The sequence below is a fragment of the Haplochromis burtoni genome, unplaced genomic scaffold (assembly GCF_018398535.1).
Source record: "Haplochromis burtoni strain Fernald_Lab_line unplaced genomic scaffold, NCSU_Asbu1 Contig_102, whole genome shotgun sequence".
Lineage (NCBI taxonomy): Eukaryota > Metazoa > Chordata > Actinopteri > Cichliformes > Cichlidae > Haplochromis > Haplochromis burtoni.
In genome coordinates this window covers 1097130-1124327 of record NW_024582463.1, presented here as the reverse complement: position 1 = coordinate 1124327, position 27198 = coordinate 1097130, and the positions used below count along the sequence as shown (strand labels likewise).

Below are 27198 nucleotides of genomic sequence, written 5' to 3'. Positions count from 1 at the left end.
ATTTTGACTTCTTGTTACGAAGTTGTAAATGATTTCAAGGTAAAGTATGTGTAGAGAGGGTAACCAGGGAGACGGGCCTCCATCATTTAAGTTTTCTGCTATTTTACCTCTGAATACTTCCTCTAATCTACTTTCACTCTGTCCTGTTTCCACCGTCTCTGAACACTTCCCCCGTCTGTCTTTGTCCTCGTTTGATCATCCATCAGTTTTAACTCCAACTCCCCTCCCTCCTTCATCCATTGACACTCAGCACCACGAATCGTTCTTAATGCATTTTGTTTCACACGCTGACTCCGTCTACCTGGTACAATACCTGCTATCCATCTCTGTCACTTTTTATTCAAAGCTATACACCCAGTGTCCATTCATCAGTGCTGGGATCATTTAAGCAGAATCAAACACTTGCAGCAGGGAGCTAAATGTGTAAATGCTCCTTATGCTTTTTACAGATGCTTAAAGAAATGTGTGCGCATGCTTTCATGTGCATGCTGGTGACCTCTCCTTGTGCAGTTCATTGACTTGGCTGCCAGACCTTATAAAACGGTGACCGCTCAATCTGTTACATTGGCTGCTACTTCACTGACTCACTGTGTGAGCGCAGGGGGGAAAAAAACACCAGTGCAATATGGAGTCACACACACACTGGTACAGTACATGTGGGAATCTGTGTGCACTTGAAGTCAATGGAGGTGTGTGTTTACATGTCTGTTTGAAGGCTGCAGTGTGCTTTCTCATCTCTTTCCATGAGAATTCATCTATTAAGTCTTGGATCAAATAACTGGCTTCATGCAGGAGGTTGAAGCAAAGGTGAATAAAGCTGAAAACTGGCATTCTGGCAATGTGTGTACACAAAGTAGCCCAGCAGTTGTGCCATCACCAGAGATCAGGACATATAGCTAGTATGCACACATGTTTGCATGTGTTTAACATTGTAAGTTTTCTCTGTGCTTGTGAATGCTTTGAGTCTGTTTTTTGGTAGAATTTGCAAGGTACTTTCATAAATAGGTCTTTTTTTTTTCTTTTTTTTTTCTTGAGGAGAAATTAGTACTTTCTGAATTTTGTATTTTTATTTAATTTTTTTCAGTCAGTATTTGATGCATGGATTTGCATGTGAGTCTGCATATTATACACCTGATCTGTTTACTTGTGAGATGAGTTTTCTGGGGGCTGATGCAACTCTACAAGTTTTGGGATTAATAAGACATTTTAAGCAGGTGTCATTTTACTCAAATGGACAGTTTGATTACAGACCCATGTGCTAGCCTGGTTTTATTTTTCACTCTAACTGTGTTTCCACAACAGCGATGCTCTGTTAAAGTCTTATTTAGTTGCCAGAGTCTAATTGCTGCAATTTAGCTTAGGGCCATCTTTGTCTCTGCAATCAATCTCCGTCTTTTCCTCTGCCCGTTTGAATGTCTTAACATTTATGATCGCCAAATGGAAATCAAAGCAATCCTGAAGGCATTAAGCTGGTTTAACAATTAAGAACTAAACAAGCATGTTTGTTTAAATACAGGAGAGAAGCAATTTAGGTCCTTAATTTCTCTTGGTGAATTCATCCTAGTCTGATTTAAATAAAAAGCTCAACACTACAAAACAAGATTTGCTTTTCTCTGGTTTGTTTGGACATTTGATTACTTGTGGCCTTTACATTTTATTCTAACATTTGCGTTTTGCTTTTTCCGTTTCTCAAATGCGGTAGATTTCAAATGATGACAAAGCTTTGATTATAGGAATAATCACTTAGATGTTATCTGGGGAACTTGGGCTGGTCTGATTGTTGGTGTACCAACCAATCACATTGCTTTGCTCACATCAGGATTGTAATTTGTGTAAATCTGCCCAGTCTTGAAATTATGGGCACGATAATAAAGGTTATTTATGTAGCATTTATATTCCAATTACACTCTGTATGCAGCTCCCACTGGGTGAAATTAAACTGGTGCTGAGACGATCCAAAGTGGGAGTTTGAAAGATGAATGAATGGAAAGCGCTTGTATTGGCCTGCTAACATGCTAATTTCCATCAGAGGTGTGTTACTCTGAGAGCAGCGATGTACAGCTTTGAGCAGGAAAGCATTTGGAGTCGTGCAATTTCAAAGAATACCAAGTACACAAGGTGATTATATAGTTTGATTTTGTTTGGGACAGTTACGATCGGGTGCCAGACTAGTTTCTTTTAGACAGTCATTCCAAAAACTCTGTAAGGAAGAAACATGAACTATAATAAACAACTAGTTCAAAAAACTGCAAATCCTGCTTGACATTAAAATCAAAGTGGAAATTGAAAAGAACCAGTTGGTGATTCTCCTTAGTGCCTTTTGTTTTCTGGAAAATAAGGTTAAAATGCAATTTTCCATAAAACAAAGCAATTTTATATGGTGGATTTCATAGTTCTGATTAATAGAACATCATAACTGTGCCAAAAGGAGAATATTTGTTGGCTGACTATGTGGAAGTCGTGAGATGTAGTTTGCACTTTCTTTTTCTTTTTTTCTTTTTTTGAAGGCTGTTGTTAGAAAGTGAGTCACATTAAGACGAAATATCAAAACCTATTCATCATTAATGACCTATGTGCCTCCAAGGTGCAGTATAAAATCAACATGTTTGTGATCTGCTGAACTGGTAGCTCCATTGTTATGCTTTTGCTTCCATGCACTGCACAGGGTTGACTCCACCTGATGTGCACTGTTGTGTGTTCTTTGGTGACGCTACTTTGATGTAGCAGTGGTCTAGCCCTTCAGAACATTAAGACCCAACACGCACCCCAACGACTAATCAGAAATGGCTTTGCAACACAACAAAAACCAACAAAAACCCAGGGTGTTAAATCATCCTTAGGACTTCTCAGTTTCCAATCTGTTCAGCTGTCAGTGGTATATGCCAGAAGAAGCCCAGCTCGGGGCGGCACTATGGTGCCCACAGGACCCAAAGGTGTCCCTCCAGGTGCTAAACACAACAGGACAATTACTAGATTGCTTGACCATAGCCTGTAGGGTCAGACTTGTGTGAGTGTGAGAGATTTTAGATGCGTAGCTGTATTAGATCCTGGTCTTTTACACTTCTTATTTAACCATCATCCCTTATTTTCTTCATATAAACTTCTCAGACATCTTAATTGAAGATCCCCTTTCCAGTAGAAAGTAGTGATGGGAAAGCAAACTTAATGCATTGGCAGTGAGCAGTTATCTGACCCAATGCACAACCGATATTTGTGGAGCTTTTGATGCTATATGTCTCTCTCTATGGATCCCATCTATCATTTTGGGTGTGGAGGTGTTAATATGTAATAAGCCCAGGGTGGAGTCTGTAATTAGCTCACAGTTTGTCATTTGCCCGTTCACATGCAAATGTTGGATCGGCTATAAAAGGAGACGCGAGTTTCCCTGCTATGCCCAAGGGTGCTCGGATAGAGTATGTGGGCAGTACCTGAGCCACAGCTACCCCTTTGTCCACCCCTATTATGCTCTGTTTATGTTTTCCTTGTGGCACTTCTACACTGTGCACATCATTTAAAGGACATTTCAAGATCTCATCCCCAACAACATCGGCACATTGGCGATATAAAGTACACGACAGGGGTTGTGATTATAATTACAGTGTAGTAGATGAAAGGTGGTAGAGAAAATGGTGTTTGAGATTGAAATAAATCCCTCTTGATTAATGACCTGATTTTGCATTAAGGAAAGATGAAAACTGCCCTTTACACTCTAAACAAGTAATGAGGCTGATTCTTTGTGCTTTTATGTAGTCATGTTTGCCTGAAGAGTAAGAAGGCCTTTTGTTTTTCTCCTTCATGGCTCAACAGGATGAGTGGGTTTACCTGCTTGATTGTTTACACAACTAATGCTACCAGTACAACTTGGATAATTAAGTGCTATAAAATTGCTCTGATGTGATCTTTTCTTGCTGCAGGTTGGATACGAGAACGCAGGAACTGTGGAGTTCTTGGTGGATAAACACGGCAAACACTACTTCATAGAGGTGAACTCCAGACTGCAGGTTGAACATACGGTCACCGAAGAAATCACAGAGTGAGTAGAAGTTCGCCTTTTGTAGATGCTGGAGTCGTTGCATTTTGCATGTTTCTTTGGGGCGATTGGTCCATAGATGGGGATTCTCTAGGACCTGCCGATATGCTAAAAAATCAGGTTGTTGGTTGTGTTTTTTTTTTTTTTTTTTTTAATTGTTGAAAAATAAATAAATCAGTGGCTGTCTTGCAAGCTGCACAGAATGCAAAGCTGGGTCACTACTTCAGTCTAGACCTACATCTGTTTAGATAAAGAGAGAAAGTCTTGGTGCTTAATAAATGTACAGTCATGAAAAAATAATTCTGTCCTGTAAGAAGCTAAATATACTCTTACTGCTTCTGTAGGTATTAAGAGGGTGAGCAGCAGCGAGGTTCTACTAATTAACTGCTCTTGATTAACTGATCAGCAGCAGGTGTGAGCGCACCTATAAAAGCAGGTTTTGGCAGTTTGCTGGGGCGTAAACTTGATGTCAATATCTTCTCACGTTTAAATGTCCCAGCACCCTAAGATCAGACCATTCAGTGCTTAAAAATTAAAATAAATTAATCAATTCTTAATGGCATGTTTGGTAAAAAACAAACACCTCAAACTGTCAAGCACGGTTGTGGAAGGGTGGTACTTTTGGCTTGTTTGCAGCTATAGGACCTGGGCAGCTTGCAGTCACTGAGCCAGCTTCTCTGTGTATCAAAGTATTCAAGAGTCACATATGAGGCCATCTAATAGCTAAAGCTCTACTGTAACTGGGTATTTCAATAGATCAGTGAGCATAGCAGCAAATAAGAATGGCTGTACAGTCAAGGCGTTGCTGTCGTCCAGACCGCGAGCTGATTAAAATGCTGTGGTAAGAAAAAAAACATATGTTGTGCATATGTTATATAAGTAGTTAATAATGATAATAATAATAATAATACATCATGTGAGCATGCACATATTTAAAGAATGTTTAATCTTCGTCGGGTTTTTTTGTAGGAATAATCAAGTTTCACTTTTGGCAGCATCAATGTAAAAAGCTTCCTGCTCTGAAAATTGTCTCAGGTAAAGGCAGTGAATGTTAGAGGTACATGGAAGAGGAGTGGAGTTTTAAGTACATGAGGCAAAAATGGTCAAAAAGCAAGAAAGAGGGTGAAATGGACAAGACGAGAAAGAGGAGATTGACAGAAAGCTGACAAGTACAAAGAGGTGGCTGCAGGATAGAGGTGATTAAGAAAGAAGAGGACCTGAGCAGGTGGAAGCAGTGAAGAGAGAAGCTGCAAGATGAGGTCAGAGGAGGGTCGAGAGACAACAAGTTTAAATGGGACAGGAGAGAACGAGAGGATAATGAAAGCTATAAATAGCATTCTGCTCTACTGATGACCTGTGAGATTTGCTCAGCTGAAACAACACAGATGAGACGCAACATAAGACACAAATGCCAGATAGGTACAGATCCATTGGCACTGGAGTTGCACGAAGACTGACAAATCTTGGTTTTAGCACTAATGTGTGTACACACAGAAAACCACAATTAGACTAATTAATGTAGGATTTTCTGCCTAATTTGCTGCATTAACCTCTGGGTGGTCTTGGGTCGATTTGTGCCATTTTTCATTGTTCGTTTACACGCCATTTGCACTGTGTTGAATGGAATATAGCGAAAGTCTGCAAAAAAAAGTTCGGTCACATTTACTGTTAAAATTTCAGTATGACTTAGCTTCAGTGGCTAAGCTACAGACAAACTTACACTATCGGTCCTAGTGGTCGATTTGTGCCCCATTGAAACCCATTATAAACGCTATTTTTCACGGCAAAAAAATTACGGTCAAATCGATCGTGATCAGTTATGTTTCCGTTTCCGTTTGCAGTACTGGCCTTAGAGTTGTAATTTTTTTATTTGTCCACCGGGTGGCGCCCTTGCTCCACATTTGACCCCGGGCTGGAAAACAGCGGGCTGCTTAAACAGACCTGCGGGAAACGAAGCCTCATTTCCGGCGTGCAGCAGCGGCTTCGCCCGCTGATCGGGCGGGACCATTTTCGGCCCCTAGGACCGTTTGAGGATGCTTTTTTTTTTTAATCAACAGGAAATGACGTATTTGTTGTGACGTGGTACCGGACGTGTGTGTTGGAAAAAGGGGTCCGACGCAACATGCCCTGGTCATCGTCGGGAGTTAACCCGGGAGGATGCACTGATTTCGGCCTAGAGGAGGAGCATTTGCCGCCTGGAGACCATTTTCTGGTCCTGAAAAAAAAAATAACAGGCGATCGAAATGAAGGTTGGTGCCAATCTTTAGTCCATCTAAAGGCCTAATTATAATAACAATCAAATATTACTTCAAATGTTTTTTTTTTAAATATTTCGTTTTGTTTTGGGGGGCTAAAAAAAACGGTGCGCTCATGTAATTAAACTGCGATTAAAAGGGTTAAAACCCCCGAAATATAATTAAAACTTTACATGGATAGTTCAGGGAGAAGTAGTTTTAAAAGATTGGCTAATTTAAAGTGGAATAAAATATTAATATATAAATTTTTTATAGCACTTTTTTGGGCGTGGTCGATTTGTGGCTCTAGGTCCGATAGTGTATGCATTTTTCTAGGACCCCCCCAGAGGTTAATAAACGGAGCTGACACACTAACCAGTGCTACTAACACTAAGTTATTGGCAGATGGTGGAAACAAAAAATCTGCTGCACATGGCAAACACATGACTGACAACTTGATTTCTTTCTTCTTAATCAGTTTCCACACTCTTGTCTTGCATTAGCTTTTCTTTCTGTTGGTCTTGTTTTTTCTTAAAGGATTGAGGGATTTGCATTGCAGCACAGTTAATAAGCTCTGAGTGGAGGAAAAACATCAATAAATATTTGCTATGGTTATAATTTAGTCAAAGAACTACTAGCATTGGAAAGGTCTTCTGAAACCATTCATTACTCTGCGTTTAAGTGTGTGCCCTTAAATTGTAGGTAATTGCACTAATTATTCGAAAGACTACATTTAAGGTTCGGCATTTCTTATCAGTCCGGATTTTGGTCGTTTAAAGAGAAGTTTGCGTTCAGGGTTGTCTGACTAGGTGAGAGCTTGCTTTATTCAAACCAGAAATGTATCAAGAACTGTTGTGCCTAAAACTTGGAGCCAGAAAGACTTGAAAGCCATTTTTGACCTAAAAGACAGTCAGTGGTGCTTTATCTTGCTGGAAATCAACAGATGTGTACACTGTATTAAAGGGATCGATGTGATCAGCAACACGTGTGCAGTTTTTGGTGAGCCTGTGTTATATCCTTAGTTTCTTGTTCGAGCAAACAGGAGTGGCACCTGGTGTGGGCTTCTGCTGCTGAAGGCCATCAGCTTTAAGGTTTAACATTTGTTCGGAGATGGCCTACGGGCTTCCAATCAGCTCGAAGCAGTCTGGCCATTCTCCTCTGATTTCTGGCATCAAAAAGGCATTTCTACAGAACTGCTGCTCTCTAGATATTCCCTCGTTTTCTGACCATTCTCTGTAAATCATAGAGCGATTTGTTTAGAAAAATCCCAGTAAAGTCGGTTAGCAGCTGCTGCTCAGTGAAATTCAGAAGGCCATCACGACTGTGTCAACATGCCTAAATGCGTTGAGTTGCTGCCATGTGATTGGCTGATTAGATATTTGCTTTAACGAGGAGTTGAACAGGTGTGCCTGGAAAAAGTGGCTGAGTGTATTGCCTTGCCAGTGCCCCTAAGAGGTACAGTTTATTGATTTAAGCCCCTGGATATCCCGTGCCCACACATGCAACATGTTTAGATATCTTCCATGGACTTGAAGTGGGCCATGTAGTTTTCAAACCCTGTGTGTGTGCAGATTGTTCATCATTAAGTCCTATCAAAAATGTCAAATAGTTTATTTTCAAAAGCGCTTTGCTTTTTTCTTCCCCCCCCTTCCCTGCCTTGGCTAAGCTTAATAGTTTATAGTGTTGTAAATAACTGTAATTGTGCGAAACAAAGGCAGTAGCCTTCAGAGGTAAAAAATGAAGCCGCTGTGGAATAGCCATGTCCTTAAATATTCAGTGAGTCATTTCCCAGGCTCTCACATTAAAAATGCCAAGTGTAACAACAGAATTAAATGTTCCATGTATAGCTTTTAAGAGGTTTTGGTCTCCAGCTAGCTTCTCTCTGCATTCACAGCTTTATGGTGGGTCATTTTATGACTCTGGTGTTTTTAAATGGTTTATGTGCTTGTTATTGCCCTTATATTTGCATTATTAGGGGTGCAGATGCGATGGCTTTGCACAAGTTGGTAATTTGAGTTACTGAACTGGGCATGTTGGTGGTGTTGGTGTCTTTTGGACTTGAAGTGCAGAGATGTGGTTAGTGTGTCAATAATTGAAACGATTCGTTTGCAGCATGTACATACCAGAAAGAAAAGATGGCAAACATGGGTCTGCTCATAAGAACACTGAAACAAAAGCTGCTCAACATAAGACTGATGCACTAATATTAGAAACATTCCTACTGTGCAAAAGGCACCAAAAACCTTTGCGTTTACATAAACATATCTTTAATGTGTTATCTTTTTAAACAAACCAATTCTTAGATCCTGATCTGCTTTTTTCTTCTTTAGTCATGTCGCCGTATGAATGATAGAAACTAAGCAGAGCTATACTGGGATAGTCTTTAGGAAGCAATAATGTTAGAATAAGATGGCATGTATATAATAAGTCGTGCATTTCATATTTGAGGAGCAGATATTGCCGTGATGTAAACACGTACTGCTGTACTGCTATTGAGTGCCGTGCCAAGTCCAATATATTTGAAACTGGAAAGGGACGCCAAAGAACTGTGGCAATATCATACTAACATTTCATCTGCTTTCAACTCAACAAGGACGTCTGTATTATTGCATCATTCTGCATTATTTGTGAACACCAGATAATATGAGCAATACTTCTACATTGTATATCCATATTTTTTTATCCCGTTATTTCACTGCAACCTCATCCACCTGTCCCCTGCTTGTATCAGCAAGACAGTAAACTGACACAGTCATTCTCATGTATTACGGATCCCCTCTTATCCGTCCTTGCAGCAGTTTGTCATATTTTGTTCGTCCTGCAGAGAAAACCCCATATAGCTGAGGTAATTTGACATTTTGGGGAATTGGGGTCATTTGAATTGGCAGGAGTGCAGTAATTACTTGAATCTGGGCAGCTCTCCCTGTGAAACGTGTTTGAAAGTTTCAGCTGTCACACGCACAGCTTTCATTTCAGGTTTAGCTCAAAGCAGCCAGGGTAGGGTTACTCCCGATGACGGCTGGAAAGAGAACAGTGCCTGAAAAGGTGAAGTTCAGTGTATATTCGTCTTAATTGTAGAGGAAATGTACTTTTGAGACTAACATTGCATTTGCATGCAAACGACAAGTGAAAACTGTATTAGGGCTTTACTGCGTCCATTCATCTTTGAGCTCTCCGTTTCACTTGACTGCACTTCCAATCTGAGGTGTGAGCACATTAGTTCTTGTTTTCATGCGAAATGCACTCTTATTAACAGACTTGTCAGGGAAGTATTTTACCAAGTTCTGAAACTCTCTGCTGAACTCGCCGTTCATTCCCCCGCGCTCTTCCAACATTGTTTTTCACCACTTTAATATCTTCAGTTTAATTCATTCTGTATTCTCTGTTCAATTTAGCTTTCTCCAACCTGGCTGCAGCGGAGTCCTAGTTTAATTTTATACCTTAATCCTCCCTCTGCACGCTCATTCAAAACATTTATGTACGTCCGATGGTCACCATGCCAGTAAGCCTACAATCATGTAATTGGATTATCTCCCTTAAATTAGTCATTCTTACTCCACATCTTTATTCCTTATCTCTTCTTTCTATGTTTGATGTCTGTCACTTTTTGGGTTTTCTAGTTTTCCTCTTTCTGTCGTGTATGTGTGGATTACTGGATGTCCATTATCACCTGTAATCCTTGGCAGGCTTTGCGGGAGTTGATGCTTCATGTAATGGTGCTCATATCATTTCCACTTAAAAACGGCAACATAAGTCCACAGGTGTGGGTTTCTCTTCGTGTATGTAGCTGGATAATGTGGAGAGTTGACAGGAGAGCAGGGTCCAAGAAGTGGCCTGCGGCTGGCTAAAACACAGGCTGCTGCAGTGTCCTTTTGGACTATGCGTCACCCTCAACCAGTTGAACTCTTGTCATCCAGTGTAGTTGGCACCAAAAGTACAAGTAGAGTCAGTGGCTTCAAACAAAACAATAACTCTCCCGTGAACCTCTAGAGGTCTCCAAATGTTGGTTTTATCTCGCCTGAACTATCTAGCAGTAAAAATGTTTGTTGACATGAGGTTTGGAGCAGATTTTTCCTCTGTTGCCAGCAGCTATTTAAGAATTTTGGTTCTCAACACTGGGCTGATGTGGAGCTGGGTATTTGTATTTTGATTTTTAATATATGAAAACAGTCCCACAAGGCATACTGTGCCCAAATAACAGAGGGAGGCGGGGCTCACAAAAATCCACCTGAACACGGTGCTCCTCAAAGCCCACTCACTCCTCTTTAAAGGAAAAAAAGTACAACCTGCACATGTACATTTCTTATCTTCACTTTCCATCCACACGGGGATACTGGATAAGTAGAGTGCCACTACTTCACCTGACTGCAAACAGGAGTGATCAAACGTTGTGTAGATCTCTTGTTTCTGTATATGTTAGTGTCTCCAGTGAGAAGCTAAGCTGGTAGTAATAGGATGCTATCTGCAGCGAGGGTTAATATAATACGTATACTTTCATGTATCAAAGTTGCCTCCATCGCCTCTTCCTCCATACCATTCTGCCTCTTCTGTCGCTCCTCCCTCAGGCTGTTCCCTTCATCTGTCTTTCCTCAACCAACTTGGCGCATTTATTTCTTGACCTCTGCCCATTTCTCCAGCCCTCCCTTCTCTTTGTCACACCATTGCCTCCTGTTCGCTCTTCCCGTCTCCCTGCACCATCCTTTCAGCCCTGTCAGTTCCTCCCTCCGTATCTACCGCTCTCTGTCAGAGCCGTGACTCCTTCTCTACCCCTCTCCTTGCTCTCCTCCCCCATATCCATCTCTTCTCTGTCATCCTCTCCTCTCATTCGTATTCACCTCAACATCCATTTTCATTCATCTCTCACCATCTCTGTCCTTAAGTTCACCTTTGCCTCATCCATTCTGTGTCCCTTTATGAACTTTTCCTTTTTTTTTTTTGTCCTCAGTCTCTCAGTCTGCTCTCTTATCCTGCTGTCTCATCACTCTGTACCTGCCTGTCTTTCTGGCTCCATTCATTCATGTACTAGTGCAGGCAGCAGACAACATGAAAGATGGTTAAAGAATAGCTTTGAAGTAATGAAGTGACATTGCAAAGGCAGCTTCACACATGATATACTAAGATGCAATAAGTTGCAGCAGTTAACCTGGTATAAATGGCTGAAATCAGGCCTACACAGATGTCTTAAGCATCTTTTATTAAGTGTCCACAGATCTCAAGTCCAATGGAGGAAAAAAAAACTTCCTGACCTCGAAAGCCAAAATCTCCAGAGTCTCATTTTGACTTTCACCTGGACAGACGTGCCACCAGGAAGCACTGATGAGCTGACCTCAGACATCGTAGTTATGTGTGAATTTAGAAGTTTGCCAATAAAGGAAGGCGCCTGACATGAAGAGCTGTGGAAGTTGTAATCAGAATCTTCAATTTGACACTGAACTTTATGAGGAGGTGCTGTGGAGAGGACATAATGGTTCTCACATGCGACCTTTGGAAGAATGTTTAAAAGTCACTGATTAAAATTTGGGCACACTCTTGCTCCCATATTCATAAAGCAGGTCATATATTGGGTGATTATCTGTACTGTTTCGTGGGTCAGTGGCTTAGTTAATGCTACATAACTCCATGACAAATATTATGTAGTTAGTCAAGAAACTGAAGAAGTAAGGCCAGGGTTATATCTGCGGACACTACAGATGAATTGTTCTTCTACTCGGGCAGGCGTTTGCTAGCAGGGAAGAATCACTTGAGACCCATTAGCACATAGACCTCACATTGCAGGATGCCTTAACCAATCCAGTGAGACCAGCCCGAGTTCTGTCTCAGTACAAATGAGTGTAAAGACGTTTGCATTAAATAAGCAGTTCTGTACTGTGAGTTTCTTTTCCTGCATTGTCCACTTCTGATAAATCTGTGCAGGTGCAAACACAGTAAGTCTGTAAAGACAAATAGCAATGACACATCTGCTGATATCGCCACAAACCTTAGATTTTTCTTCTTAAACATTCTTCCTGTGTTTCCATATGTCCTCCCACTTGCTCTCCCATAACAGATGCTCTTTTCACTTCTCCTCCACCTTCTTTCCACATTGCTCTGATAGTAGTTGTCTTTTTTGGTTTTCCACAGCTCTGGCGTCTTGACAGGGTGGTGTCTTTTTGACTGAGAAGGCATCCTCTAACTTTTCGCTGCTGCTTTTGCTTTGCTCTTTCTCTCAGCAGTGGTAATGAGCACGTACACAAGTGTCAGTGAGGAGGCGGAATACCACAATCTGTAATCGGAATGAACACACTCACTCACTCGCACCTCACTCTCATTCATAGATGCACACACAAATACGCCCCCGTAATGAAAGATTTTCAAGTCCAAAGGCATCAGCGAAGACGTGCGCACACTCAGAAATACACAGGGAACATTGTGCAAATACCTATTCATCTGTGTTCCTGCTTTCCCGAATTCTTCAACAATGGAGGCAGTTCTGTCTGGGGTGTCTGCGTATGCGACAGACAAAATGTGAGATAAATGTAAGATATATTTTGCCTGGGAGGTATACCCTGTGTGTGAGAGACGCTCGTCTGTCTGAAAGGCACAAGTGTGTTTGTGAAAGACGGCGAGACCGCCTCTGCATTCAGCTCCAGCTCTGTCTTTGAACTTCTCCTCTCTCAAGGTTCAATTTGTCTGTAATTTAGCTGTAAATGATCTTTCCTTTGTACGTTCAGTGTGTGTTTCTGAGTGACTGTGTGCACCAAGTCAGGGTGTGTGTGTGAGTGTCCACATGCTGTCAAGGGACCCTGCACATTCGGTTGATTGGTGGACAGGAGTCCTTTAGATCCTAAAGTGATATAATTATACCCCCAGGCTCATGCTGGGCTCTGTGTATTCTAAAGAGACAGTGAGCGATTGTGTGGCTGTTGTGGAAAAAGGGTTTTTAAATTAAATTTTAAATCTTCATACGTCTTCATATAGGCCTCGCAAAGAGTGCACACGAGTTCCTGAACTAGTACATATGTAGTGATGGAAATCGAGAACCAGTTGTAGAAAAGCGGTTCTCAGTCCAATTTCTTGGAATTGTTAGTCTGCCCATCGATCCCGCTTATCGGTTCTTGGACTCTCGCTACAGTCAGCTTTCAGTTTGCATGTCAGGGGAAAACAGCGACGTCGTCTACAGCGCGGATATGGACGTTTGTTTTTATTGCACGAAAGGCTGGATGTTTGCAAATACAAGTCTGCCACTGCTTCTCTTTGTTGTGCAGTACCGCAGGGTTCTGTGTTGGGCCTCGTTACGGTTTGCCTTGTACATGTTACCCCTGGGTTGCATCTTTGACAAGTATAGAATGTCCTGTCACTTTTATGCTGATGACATTCAAATCTATTTCAAATTGTCTGATGACCTGCCAGCTTCTTTGAATCACCTGTCTGCTTGAAAGAGGTCAGAGTGGCTGTCAGACAACTCTCTCATTTTAAATGAGAAGAAAACTGAGATCATGTTATTTGATAGTCATACTCCATATGATCAGCTAGCTGCTGGATTTGGTCCTTATGCTAGCTTTATTACCGATAGTGTAAGTAATCTAGATGTACTCCTGGATAGTTCATTTAAGCTGGAAAAACAGGTTTCCTCTGTGGTTGGTTCTGGCTTTTTTCAATCGCGCCAAATTTCTAAGGTCAAGTGGTTAATACAGCGCAAAGACCTTGAAAAAATTATCCGTGCCTTCCTGACCCCCAGACTTTATTATTGTAACTCTCTCTACTCTGGACTCCAACTCATTCACCTCCAACAATTACAACTTGTCCAGAATGCTGCGGCTCTCCTCCTAACTGGAACTAGTAAATTCGCCTCCATTACCCCTGTGCTTTCTGATTTACATTGGCTGCCTATTAAATTTCATATCTATTTCAAAGTACTGTTGCTTACGTTCAAATGCCTATACAGCCTCGTACCAGACTATCTTACTGACCTACTCAATCTTTATACTAACGGGCGACAGTTACTCCTGGCTCAACCCAGGCAAAGTCTAAAGACTAGTGGCGACCGTCATGTTGCCTCTCTAGCACCTTACCTCTGGAATAGTCTCCCTGTTACCATTCGTGCCTCTGACTCCATTCAATCCTTTAAAGCACGCTGGAAAAATTACCTATTTAACCTTTTTCCCCTTGTTAATTCTGATTCTTAATAATCGCTGCATCTTTCCCTAGATTATTATGTATTCTCCCTATCTCTACTCACTAATGATTTTGTTCTTCATTTTACTGTTTTTAATTTTTATTGCTCAGTGTAATCATTTGTCATGTGTAACCTGGTTTTAAACGTGCTATATAAATACATTTGTATTGTACTGTATGCTAAGCTAGCCGTCAACCCAGAGTGAAAGCAGCCAGATCCTGAACTTCAACAGGTAACAAGCAGATAAGCAGTTAGTCTGCAGCCTCCCCTTTTTTGTGCTTGTTTTTATCTTTGCTTTGTGCGGTCAGCTTTGTGCGGTCAGCTTTGTATTCTAAGTGAAAGAGCTTAGATGTGCATCCTCATTAGCGGTTTCTGTTGGTGTTTGGGGTTGTAGCCTCAGGTTTATGTTAAATGGGGATTATGAGACTGTTTCAGTATAACAAATTACTTTCTCCTGGGAATAATTAAGAAACGTACTACATTACTTTAACGAAAAGTGTTTGGTGTAATATATGTAGTAATGACTTTTGAGTGGAGACAACAAAGACGGGAAATGCTTCAACAGACATTTGAATCGATCATGAATTAAATTATCAATTTCCATTCCTACACACATGTCAAGTGGATATTCAGTTCAGAATAAGAAAGAAATAAGGAAATCGCAATAAGAAATTCTAACAGTTCATGTACAGTTAGCAGAATATTTCCAGTGTGGAAATTGTCCTAACAAATGAAGCTGCTCCACCTTCCAACCATAAATGTTTCTCAGTCAGTGTCTACATCCTCTGTTTGAGTCACCCCATCAAGCTCCATCAGTTCAAATCCCTGAAAACAATCACAGGTACACCTCATGTGAACCATATCTCACCTTCAACACTAAAGACGAACAGTCTGATATATGGTACAGAAAGCTCTGGCTTCAGCGTCATATCTGGAAAAACTGCTTTTAGTTATTGTTGCTAGCTTATAAATGACAAATGCAAAATGACTCAGCATTTATTGCTTTGGTAATACCATTAATTATTTTTAATTAACAAACCCCACAAACATGTGAGAGTGGTGGTGTTTGAATGCTTTGTTGTAGCAACAGGATAAAAGTTGTGGTCAGTAAGGCAAAGTTGCAACGGTTGACTATATGCAGTAATTGTTTAAAGTACAGTTTGAGACTCCATCCTGTCAAAATTCACATACAAAACAAGTATAAATGTCATATAAAGGAAAGTATCTGCTTCATGACAGCCTCTGCAGCTGCTGCGTTTTTTAGATTCTATAAATAGAATGCAAAAAATCTAATATGTGCTCATGTGTATTAAGTTTCAAATGAGTGACATGGCCAGATCTACGAACATGCAGTCCATGCAATATCTGCAGCAGACTTGGACTAAAGAGGGTTTTTTTTTCTTGAGTAATAACAGAACTTTGGGAGGAAGCCATTATATTTTGTGCAGCATCTTCATTTCATCGTTGTCTTGCCAGTTGTTTTCCATTCTTGGCAGGAAAAAACGAAGCTTTCCAGGCAGCTTTTAACCCACAAGAAAAGACAGTTAAACCTGTTGTATTGCAAGATGGAAATAAACAACCTGTTGCCACCAACAAAAAATTATGTTGAAAATAAATTTTGCATGGTTACTTAACAAAATCCATCAAATTCATCACTGACATAGCCAATCGATGATTTTTAAACAGTAGCTTGCATGTGAGCTGTACCGACTGTGCGATGTGCTTTTGTGTCACAGTGAAACTGATAAACATGTTCTTGCATTGCTGTGTTCGATGTTAAGTCTAACATTTCAATTGTTTGGAGTTCTTGCACTGATTAATCTGACTGTGCGGTGATAGAATAGGGTAGGGGTGGGGAATCGTCCAAATGGCCCAGGGGAAGAAGCTGTTAAGTCTGGAGGTGTGGGACCTGAATGACCTGAGTGCTCTGACCAGAGGGTAGCGGATCAAACCAGGTGGTGGTCGGGGTACAAGGGGTCACCTGTGATGGCCCTTGTTTTACTGAGAAGGGAGGATGTGGTGATGGCCTTCAGGAGTGGCAGAGGGCAGCCAATTAGTTTATTGTTACTCTCTGCACAGCCTTCCTGTTCTCAGTTCTGGCCCCTGCATACCAAACACCCAGGAAGTGGGAGAGCACGCTCTCCACTGAGGAGCGGTAGAAGGCCAGAAGCAGCATCTGGTCCAGGTTGTTCTTCCTTAGGATACAAGTGCAGCTGCTGCTGAGCCTTATTTACCAAGGTGATGGTGTTGTGGGTCCAGGTGAGACCAGCTGAGATATGGGTGGCCAGAAAAGGTGGAGACAGGTTTCACCCATTCTCCCTTTATAGGGGAGCGGTCCTGTCAGTGCCTCCTGAAGTCCATTATTAGATTTGTTTTTAGTATGTTCAGCTTCAGCAACGGTGGGAGCCCAACCATGGCTGTGTCATCGGCATACTTGACAGTGACGTTGCTTGTGTGGGTTGGTGTGCATACATGTGTATAGGACATATAGTAGGGGGATGAGAACGCAGCCCTGTGGGGATCTGGTGCTGAGTGACAGTAGGGGGGGAGAGGTGAGGCTAGTTGGTGAGGGTAATCTCTTAAAGCTGGTGGTGGTATTTTTTTTTATTTTTAAATCCATAATCGTGAGGATTGGCTGTACTAAATGAGTCTTGTATAGTTACATGTGTTGTGATGTGGAGTAACCAGGATCTGCTGTACGATGTTCAGTGTTAATGAGGGAATCAGAACCTGATGTTATCTAATACTTCATGTTTGAGGACTACGGTTTATGACAGTTGAGAAAAAACGAGTACGACTACATAAATGGCCCGCTGTGCCGTTTTGCTCTTTGAAATGGTGAGAGAGACAATAAGAGGCAGTGTTTGAGAGAAATGCCTTCATTACATTTAGCTCTTAATGCAGCAACAGGATGAGCAGATGAAGAGGGTGCCATGGAATATGGCCTTTTTAGAAGTGCTGCAACAAGATTATGATTGTCTATCGAGCAAAAACAAAAGTGTTCTCATGCTTTTATTGCTTCTATTTTGTCAAATTTCCAGACAAAGTTGCAGGAAATTGGATCCTGTGTGTCAGACAAACTGAGTTAACATTATTTTGGGCTTTATTGCTTTTGGTTATGTGTGTGTTCATGTGTACTTGAGAGAAAGTACAGCACCCTTCTTCTAGCCTCTAAATATGTGGATATGCGTGCATGCGCATGCATTAATATAGCGGCGCTTGAGAGAAAATGTGTGTGCTGCACCTGGTTATTTGTCTGTCTAGGCTTGCTAATTAGTCTGAAATGACCACTCTCAATCATCATCAGGCTGAGAAAGCGTTAGTAGGGAGTAAGAAAGACAGAAAGTAACAAAGCCTCACATCATTTGACAAGAGTCTGACAAACGAGGGGTGGAACTGGAAAAGGGAAAAGGACGCGAGGTGAATTAAAAGACGAATTGAGTGACCCAGAGCCTCTGTAAGAATAAAGCGCAGCAGCCTGCTGGACCAGAGTTCAAAGTCTGCGTCGGTTAGATATGTCTGAGTCTAGAGAATTCCTGCATGAATGTTTTACTGTAACGCTCTTTGCCATGATGCATAATAACGCCTTTTATCTACCCTTCATTTTCTCGTCAAGCCTTTTCCCCCCCCCTCTTTTTGCTTGTCTTTCATTCTTTTTTTCTTTTTCTTTTTTTTAATCGTCTATCTTCCTTTTGTTCTGTCCTTCTTTTTAATTTCCTCCTCATTGAATATTCAGTTCAGCAGCCAGCATCTCCAGCTCTCTGCTCTTGGCTTTGATTTCCTTTCTCAACGTGGGAGTTGAAGAAGTTGCTGCCACATCAGCAATTATCCCCCTCCCTCTTCAGTTCTCTCAACTCTTTGCCTTTCTCGTGTTTCTTGGCACATTAACTATATTAAGATATTAGAGAAAAGGTCAATTCAAAGTCACTGTGCATTTATTTTTAATTAAGATCTCATAAACTACATACAGCCATGCAGTTGACCGCACTGAATTCATTTCCCTCGCTCCATCTGCTGATCAAATTACCTTGATTAAAAAAATACATAAAATATATTTTTTAATTGTTCCAGTCATTGCTTCCTCTTGCACTTCCTAACTGAACCACTTTCTTTTGCTTTCTGCTCCTGTTCATGCCCTTTTTCTTTGTTTACGCTTGCCTGTCTCTGTGGTCCTCGGCACCACAAACACATGCCGCAGTAAACAATCCACCTCTTCTCCTCTGGCCACGCAGGGTTTGTTGCGTGCGTGTCCATAAAATAACCACTGGCAGGCAAATACTACTAAGTAGTGCAGAGGACATGCTTTCCCTTGTAATATGGCAGATAATGATTGTAGTAATTGTCAGGGTGTGCATGTGTTCTGATAAAACGTGTGTATGTTTATAGTACAGTATGCTTTGATGTTGGTGTAAAGAATGTGTCTAAGCGGCACATTTCCCAACTGAATCTAGCCATTTTGTGCTGTGTGTGTGTGTGATGAAGTGTACTCGTGAGTGTGTGTGTGTGCATGCACTCTGAGGAGTTTGGTTTGGTTTTGTGAGCACGTCATAAAATAATTTTAAGGTGATTATAATTGTGCAGCGAAGCATACAGTGAGTGATTGAGAAGTAAGCATATGAATAAGAATGAGGGATGTAGCTGTGTGTGCGAACGCCAGGGGAGAATCTCATTCATGTGAGTGGGAGAGTGAGTGGAGGCTATTTATGATAACAGGAAGTAAGCTTATCATGATAATCATGACAGCTGCCATTTTTATTTCAGTTTTTATGTACACTAAGGACTGAGGTCTCTGAATAATTTTCTATATTTAGTCAAGTCATCCTGTCTAATAAAAATATATGGATGAGAACATGAAAGCGTTTGGTTATTAATTATGAATGGAGCTGTTGGTAGTAGCCATTAGCATCGAGGCTGTAAGGAGGTGCAAGACAGAAAGGCTTGAGCTTAAAATGTGCCTTACAGGCAGAGTCGCTTCATCACTTACTCAGGCATGTTTGTTTTCATCCCTGTTGTGTTCTTCATATTGTTGTTGTTCATCCGATGTTTACGAATCTGGTAGATGCACTACATTACTGTGCCATTAAACGAATTTATGTCAAAATACTTAACAGACGTGCCAAATGTGGTGGGGGGTTTTTTTTCTTTTTCTGCTACACATCAATTTGCATATGTACTTTGTGCGCTTGATGCTTTTATGCTGTGTCACACGTTGCAGTTGTTTTTGTTGCTACAGGGTTTAGAAGAGAGGTCAGATCGGGGAACACGTCCTATTACAGATGCATTTTCTAAGACTGCATCAGCAGTGAAAAGTTGAGTCATTTTTGTGTAAGATTAACTGTTATAGCACGACGTGTAGGAGTGAAGGGGCACAGCACCTCCACGCTTTTATGACCCATTGGTCCAGTGGACTGGATGCCACATGTGTGATAAGAATGTGTAGCCGTGTTTAGTGTGAAATCACTTAAAATGTGTTTGTATTTGATATGTTCTTCACAGAAAATGAGCGAGAGGCAAAGGATTTTGCTCATCAACTTACCTTTATGCGTTTGCTTCCATCCTCCCCACAACTCAGACACATAAGAGTCGCAGCAGATTGTGGGCATATTTCATATTTAGTTGGATCCTAAAAAGAATCTGCTGTATTAAACTTTACCCGCATATACTAAATGGATATGGATGTAGACTACAATATTAGCAGTTATATGCTATCGGTTTGTATCTTAAAGTAATGCCTGCTTTTGTGTCCTTGTGGCGTTTGTCATGGTTTTTATCTTTAGATTTTCTTGTTCACATTTAAGAGACAAATTAGAAGTTGCACTACACTTCCTGCACTATATCACTGTCCTCTACATGTATGAGGACTGCACAGCCATATGAGCGCCACCATTTAAACCCAAGGCTGGAATTATTAGAGCTGTATTTGCATGAATTACCATAGCTTAAATGATAAATTAAACTGTAATTTCCATACATTTTGTCCAGTAATCCCCTTTGGATTCATCCAAAGCCTTTCCCCGGGGCTCAGGGCTTCTGAACAAAGTCTTCTAAAACACGTGATGAAGACCAGAGGAGTGCGCATCAGAGGGAGGCATTTAGTGGTTAAGGCCTTGGGACAGACATGCGTCTGGGGGATGGGAGCGGGTGGGGACCTGGGGGCCATACGTCAGTCTTCCCCCTAAGCTGGAGATGCAAGTGACTGCTTTTTCTTTCTCCTTGGCTTTAAATGTTGTCTGCCACCAAAGAGGAGCAGCAAAAGCGGCTTGGCTCTCGCTGAAGACTTACTAATGAAGATGTCAGTTTCATTTCTGACTTCACTGCGCAGTCATGAACCACAAGGGATTTGTCAAGCACTGATTCACTTTGTGTGACATACTGTACATTCGACCCGCTGATGCTTGTGTGAAAAGGTGCTGGAGCGTTGTCTGTTTGAACCAGCCAATCGCAGGTCATGTTTGTCAATATTGTTAGGTTGTCACACCCACACACCGACTAGCAAAATAGATGCCAAGCTCTGCTGCTTGCATTCAAATGATTCACCAGCTTGTTAGGCAGAGATCTGTGAGTGGAATATAATGGGCTGAAATGACAGATGAAATCCCTTCCAGCTACACGTAAAGGAAGCTTTGCTGCCTCGCTGTGCTGTCTGGCATACAGCAGGCCTAGCTACTGAGCAGATCATATATTTAATCAGCTTCCACATAAATTGTCTCAAATGCCTCTGCTTGTGTCAAGAAAGATATTTCTTACACGCGAACACAAGAAACATAAATGTCCATACATTAAAAGGAAATTGAGTGTGCTCTGAGCAGTGGGTTTAATTAGAAATATTTCCCTTTTCGCTTCGGTATAGAGAGGAATCCCCTGAGACTTTGTGCGACTGGATTTCATCCTTGATTTCTCTAAAGAAAATTCCACCAGTAAGGTTACCGAATTTCACAAAAATGTCACAGGTCCCTGAATGCATCGATGTATGCGTCTGAGAACCATGTGTGCTTTCTTATTTTTCTGCAGAACTAAAATAATTAGCTGTGGCACTGACGGTAATAACACGAGCTGTATATTAAAAGGATAAGACCAGCGATGCTCCTTTATTCTAAAGACGGACCAAAGGACGTCATTGACAGATCCATCTGATCAGCTTTACCTGTGACATCATTGTTTGCTATAGACATCAATTTGTCAACAAGTAAAATCGCATCAGAGGAAAATGTTGCGCTGACGTGCTCCTTTGTGATGAGTGTGGACAGTGTAGCTTTGAGTAGCTGCTGTATACAGCGGCCTGCTTCAATAAACACTCAGTAGGTAATCAAATGCATTTTAATCTGCAGCTCAATAAGAAGAAAGTCTCACGTCTTCATGAGTAAACTCTGGGTTGAGCTTGACTTTTCTTAGTTTTTAGTTAAACTGACCTTCTTGTGCTTTCTAAAATTCTCCTTCTAGTCACCATCCTTTTCTTTCCTCATCCTTTTTTGTGACCCTATTGCCTCCGTTTGCTTCTCTGAATGTGCTGCTCACCATTAACTCATCTGCACATAATTCATTTTGTTCTTTCTCTGCCCCGCTCTCCTCATTCTTCTCTTTCACGCTGTATTTATTGCATATCGTTTTTCTAGCCTTTGTACTCTCTCCTTATTGTTGTTGCCTCCATTTTATTCTGCCAAAGCTCATATTTTATACTTATCACGTTATCTGGCTGGTCTGACTCATGGCCCCGTGTCTCGGTGTATATCTATCTCTTTGTCTGTTTGTACGGTTTCATAACTCTGTTTACGTGCGCCGTTTGCTCGCTTCCTCTTGGATATCTTTGAGTGTGACACACATGATGGATTTTTAACTACATGTGTATTTAGTATGTTGACTTGCATAGCTGTGGCTGTGATTGCGTGGGTGTTTGAGGGAGGTGGGTTATTTATCTGAGTCTTTCCTCCCTGTCTCGATTTGTGACTTCAACTGTGCAATTTTCCGAGTGAGGGAACTTGGATTGCCTTTTATCAGCCCTGTATGGACTTCTGCATTTTTGTGGTGTTTTTCGTGTGTCTGCTGGTGTGGTTGTGTTGTTTTCCATGTACATCCTTGGAGACTTTAAGAGAAATTTAATTTAAATTTAAGTTCAACCCCTTGAAATGCACTATTCCAGTTTCTTTCTTTCTTTTTTTTTCTTCCTAGGCAGGTAGATATATAATTATATTTTCACCATAATTCTGCAGGGTAGCAGGATACAGTTAGGTTGCTGAGCAACTCAAAAGGTGTTAATTGTATAATTTTCATCTATCTAGAAGAAGCTGATTATAGGTGATCCAATATCAAAATATGTTTCTAAATTCCATTATTTAAAACCCCCCAAAAGTGCTTGAAAGTCAGGTTTCATCCATTTCATATTGACTGACTGACTAATTGTACTTGGAAAAATAAGAGTAGAAGATTAGGCTTAACTTTCAAAGGTCTCAAAGCACATGTTGCATGATTGCCTTTTGCTTTGAGACGAGGTACCTGGAATACAGATAAGAGTGAAGCACACAGGATAAACATGTTCGAGTGTTGCGTAGGTGTATGAGGGATTTTTCAGGGTTCATGGGGGCTTGTGGGACTTTAGAGGTTTTTTTGCTGTTTTACCTTCAGGCTCAGTTTTGGGCCCAGTTCAAAGGGAATTTTGCAACTGGCAGAAGCCTACTTGATGACTTCATTGCAGCTTGTGCACTCATTGTAGACCTTGTTGATGGTGATATTTACTTAATATCACCTTATTTAATGTTTAAGGGTTATTTTAGGATGCAGATTTGCAAATTGAGAGCTTAAAATAAAATTTAGGTCTGCGGGTAGGTTTCATTTCAAACCAGCACAGAGTTGAGTTAATATTAAGCTGTGGACACAGACATCAGGTCAATATCCAAGTCTAATCACCTCCACAGTGTCTCAGAGCAGATCAATTTTACACATGAGTCTAGATCTTATGCTCAGAGCTCTTACTCCTGTTAGATCCCGTGAAAGCCTTGAAATGTAGCGCAGTGCAAATATAAAGTTGAGATACAAGTCAAGTGTAAACGAGGACTTTCATGAGTCCATGAGTCTGCTGCTTCCATGCTGTCTCGGAGTTGTAATGATCGGTGATTTCAGATCAGTCTTTGGATAGCTCATGGGTCAAGCAGTAAGATCATGTTGAGTTCATCTTAAGTTAATAAAGCATGTTGTAAGGACAAAGCTGCCATCCCAGCCGTGTTTGTTGGAGATGTTGGATTTCTTGTAGTTAAAAGGGAAACGAAGCAATGTCTGTCTGTTTGCCTTCAAGGCAAAACATCTGCTTGGGCCTGCATAACATTTCATGCATACAATTCAGCAATATAAGCTGTGCAGGCTGACTGTAGTTGGGGGGGTTGACCTGACTCTTCAGTTTCTCAACTGCAGATACATTAACAATGATTCATTTCATAAATTGTTAGCTCTTTTCAAAACCTGTGCCAGAAGGTGCTGTTTTTAAACTATTTGAATCCACTTTTATTGCTTGCTTTTCCTTTTCATAAAAATGATCCATTTTTCTTTTTCATTGCCGTTTACACAACTCCCTCTTTGACTGAATTACTTCTTGCTTTGTGTAATTAAAAATAAATATATAAATGTCCTGCGGCTTGCCTGGTACAATAATCATATGGACTTTATAAAAAAACGACACAAAGCTTGATGACTAAAAGTGAAAATCTCAATCTTGCCTATAACCAGCCACGACATTACGCTGTGTGTCCAACTGTGTGACTGTCGGGGTTGCAGACTAATAAATCAGATGTGGTTGCTCTTTTTTTTTCGGGGGATTGGGGGAAATAAAAAAAACTAAAACAAATTGCTAACAGTATTTGTGATTTATACTTGGGGAGCCTGTTCAAATATAGTCTGTGTGGAAATACTCGTGACAAACTTGACACTCCATTATCGAGACTGGCAGTAATCATTACACTCAGTATATCTAACATCGCCAGTTTCCTATTTGCATTATGATGCATGTTTATTTTGTTCTACCTGCACAGGATGGACAGTCTGTTTGCATGACTGACGATGAGTTTTGGTGAAAGTAGTCGATGTCTTATTGTGATGACGCTATTGTGCTGCTCTGGTGATTGAATGGAAGAAGCTGGTGTCATAGGTAGATGGTTTTGCCAGACCGTATTGTAGATGGTGTCCGAAAAATGCTTTTTAAAAATGTTTTGTTGGCATTTTTGTGTATTTGTTTCTCCCTGTGCCTGTGTTTGCAGTTTCTCCCTTTGTCCCTTCTGTTTCTTCCTCCCTCCCTCCTCTCTCTCCTTTTGGCTTTTCTCCTCTTGCTCCTCGCTGCCTTCTGGACACTAGTTAGTTTGCATTCCCCTCCTCACACTTCCATCTGCTTCATAACAAGGAAAGCAGGAATTAATTAATAGGCTCATAGTGAGACTTGAGAAGGGGGGGAGGGGGTGGTGGTGGTGTATCTAATCAGTCTGGGTGTATTTTATGTGCGGGTGTATGCCATAGTAGCATGTTTGTCCATATTTTGACTCCTTGCCTTATCCTGCTCCACAAACTACATCTTTCTTTTTTCAGTCTCTCCCCTCCTCATTTTTCCTCTTCCTGCATTATTGTGCAATATTTCCTCCCTCTTCCGTGTCCAGCCATGTTGATTGCATTTGAACTGGTCATTTTCTTTCAAAACAACTGCCAGTCAAATTAATGCCAAAACAGCATCCTCCCACCACAGGATTCAAATTCCTCATTTCTTGATCCCCCTCATCTCCTCATTGCTCCTGTCTGTCCATATCTCACCTCCTGTACTCGAGCTCCGTGTTCTTTTCTTGTTTGCCGTCTAAAAATGTCTAATGAAAATCATACAAACCAAGATGGGAGGCTTGGTGGCTTCATTTCCCTCCTTTTCTGTCTCTTGCTCTTGTTTGCTTTTCTTTGATATTCTCTCTCGCTCCATTTACCTCATCTTTATTGTCCCTTCCATCAGTCCTTCATACTTTTCTCTCTTTGTCCTCATCTTTCTCTCTGTGGATCTCCTTTTCTTTCACGTCCTATTCGTCTTTTCCCCTCCTGATTTCTCTTGCTTCCTTTGTTTGTGTTTATCCCTCTGTCTATTCCCCTGCCATCCATTGCTAACACTTTATCTGTTACACTGTTTTTCAACATTTCTATTCCTGCAGGCCCCACTTGGAAGAATTTTAGAGATTTTTTCCCCAGTCATTTAGACATGAGTTGAGGTGTGTGTGTGTTGACAATGTATGCACATTTAGTAGTCAAGAGTCTGTATTAGTTTTCCTGAAATGAGAAATATTTCTTGATTTGCGTGTTTTTTAACCGCTTGCCCTGAAGCCATCTTGAAAAATGAATTTACCGGAGACGTGGTTTGTGTGAACATGAACAGATATGCCTAGGAAACATGTGAGTACACCCTGAAATGGTGTGGACAAATACTCAGTTTGGCAATGTTTGCTTCAACAGGGGCAAATGTTTTGCATGTGGCCACATGTGGGAAGGGGAGGGGCAAAAGACAAGAGGATAAAAGAACAGGACAGAAGATGGAAACAGAAAATTACATCTAAAATATGTTCTATAAAAATGGCAGGATAGTGACGCAGTGGTTGGCACTGCTGAAACACAGCAAGAAGACAATGTGGTCAAATCCACCATCGTTCTGTGGAGTGTTTGTGGATTGTCTCCGGGTACTCCGGCTTCCTCCAACAGGTCAAAGACAGATTTAGTGGGGTTAAGTCAATTGGTGATTTTTGAATTGGCACCAGGCATAAGTGTGTGTGTGTGTCGACCTGTCCAAGTTGTGTACCCCACCCCGCCTTCTTGGTATGTAGTATAGGCAGTGCAGTTACCTTTAACAACAATACAAGAACAGAAGGGAAATATGGGCCAGATCACAGGTTCTAGATTGTAGGCGCCAACGTTGTCTGACAACAGGGCTCGCACACAATAGGTGTGAACAACAAAAAAGCCTTTATTAACAGTTATCAAAGTTTAGTAGATTGTGCACAGTTAACCAAAAGTGGAGCGCGTTCTTGTAAATAAAATAAACCCACAAATAGTTGAGCCAAGGATTAGGGATGGGTATTGATAAGATTTTCACGATGTCGGTTCTGTTTAACGATTCGATTCTTTAGATTCTTTTTAAAAAAGGAGAACACTAAAGTCGATTAGCTTAGAACTTTGTTTTATATCTTCTCTTTGAACAAGATAGAAATTTAGGAGTAACATGGCCTTACAAACCCAACCGTGAGATCTTAAGAGATCCACAGCCGACGGCTCTTCAATGGGGTGTCACAGGGTCCCCGGGGAAAAAAAATAGTAAAATAAATATTCTTCTGTAGCAATAGCCAAGTATAACATAAATTATTCTGTAGCAATTACACAAGAATATCCAGTAATGTCCCTGCCTACAATCAAACACATTCACTTACCGAAAATCAGGGCGTCTGCTGTGGCAAATGGGTGCAAACCTTTGACCACAAACTTAGACGAATGTCACCGAGCAGTGACTATCCTGGCCTGAAAGGAGACGCTACCGGTAGACTGCAGCGAGAACTGCCAGCATCTGAGCCAGACTGTCTGTCTCTCTCATCATGGTCACCTAAATGCACAGCAATGGCAGGTTTTGTAATAAGGCAAATCGCGCTAACATAATATGCACAGTTAGTTGATTATTTACCTGCCGCATTAACGGGAGAGGACGTACAAACGTTACCGCTGCTGCTGGGTTGAGATTCACGAGTCTGGAGCGGAATTAAAATCACGACATTCATTTAAGGTTATCG

At 41.1% G+C, this 27198-nt stretch overlaps 1 protein-coding gene across 2 annotated transcripts in view; it reads left to right on the top strand.

Annotated features, from left to right (window-relative positions):
* pcxb (pyruvate carboxylase b) overlaps positions 1-27198 on the top strand; it is a 299933-nt gene that overhangs the window by 60259 nt on the left and 212476 nt on the right. For both annotated transcript variants that reach the window (XM_042223129.1, XM_042223128.1), the window contains exon 10: positions 3915-4033. In XM_042223129.1, coding sequence (XP_042079063.1) covers positions 3915-4033 — 119 coding nt within the window. The remainder of the gene's footprint in view (positions 1-3914; positions 4034-27198) is intronic.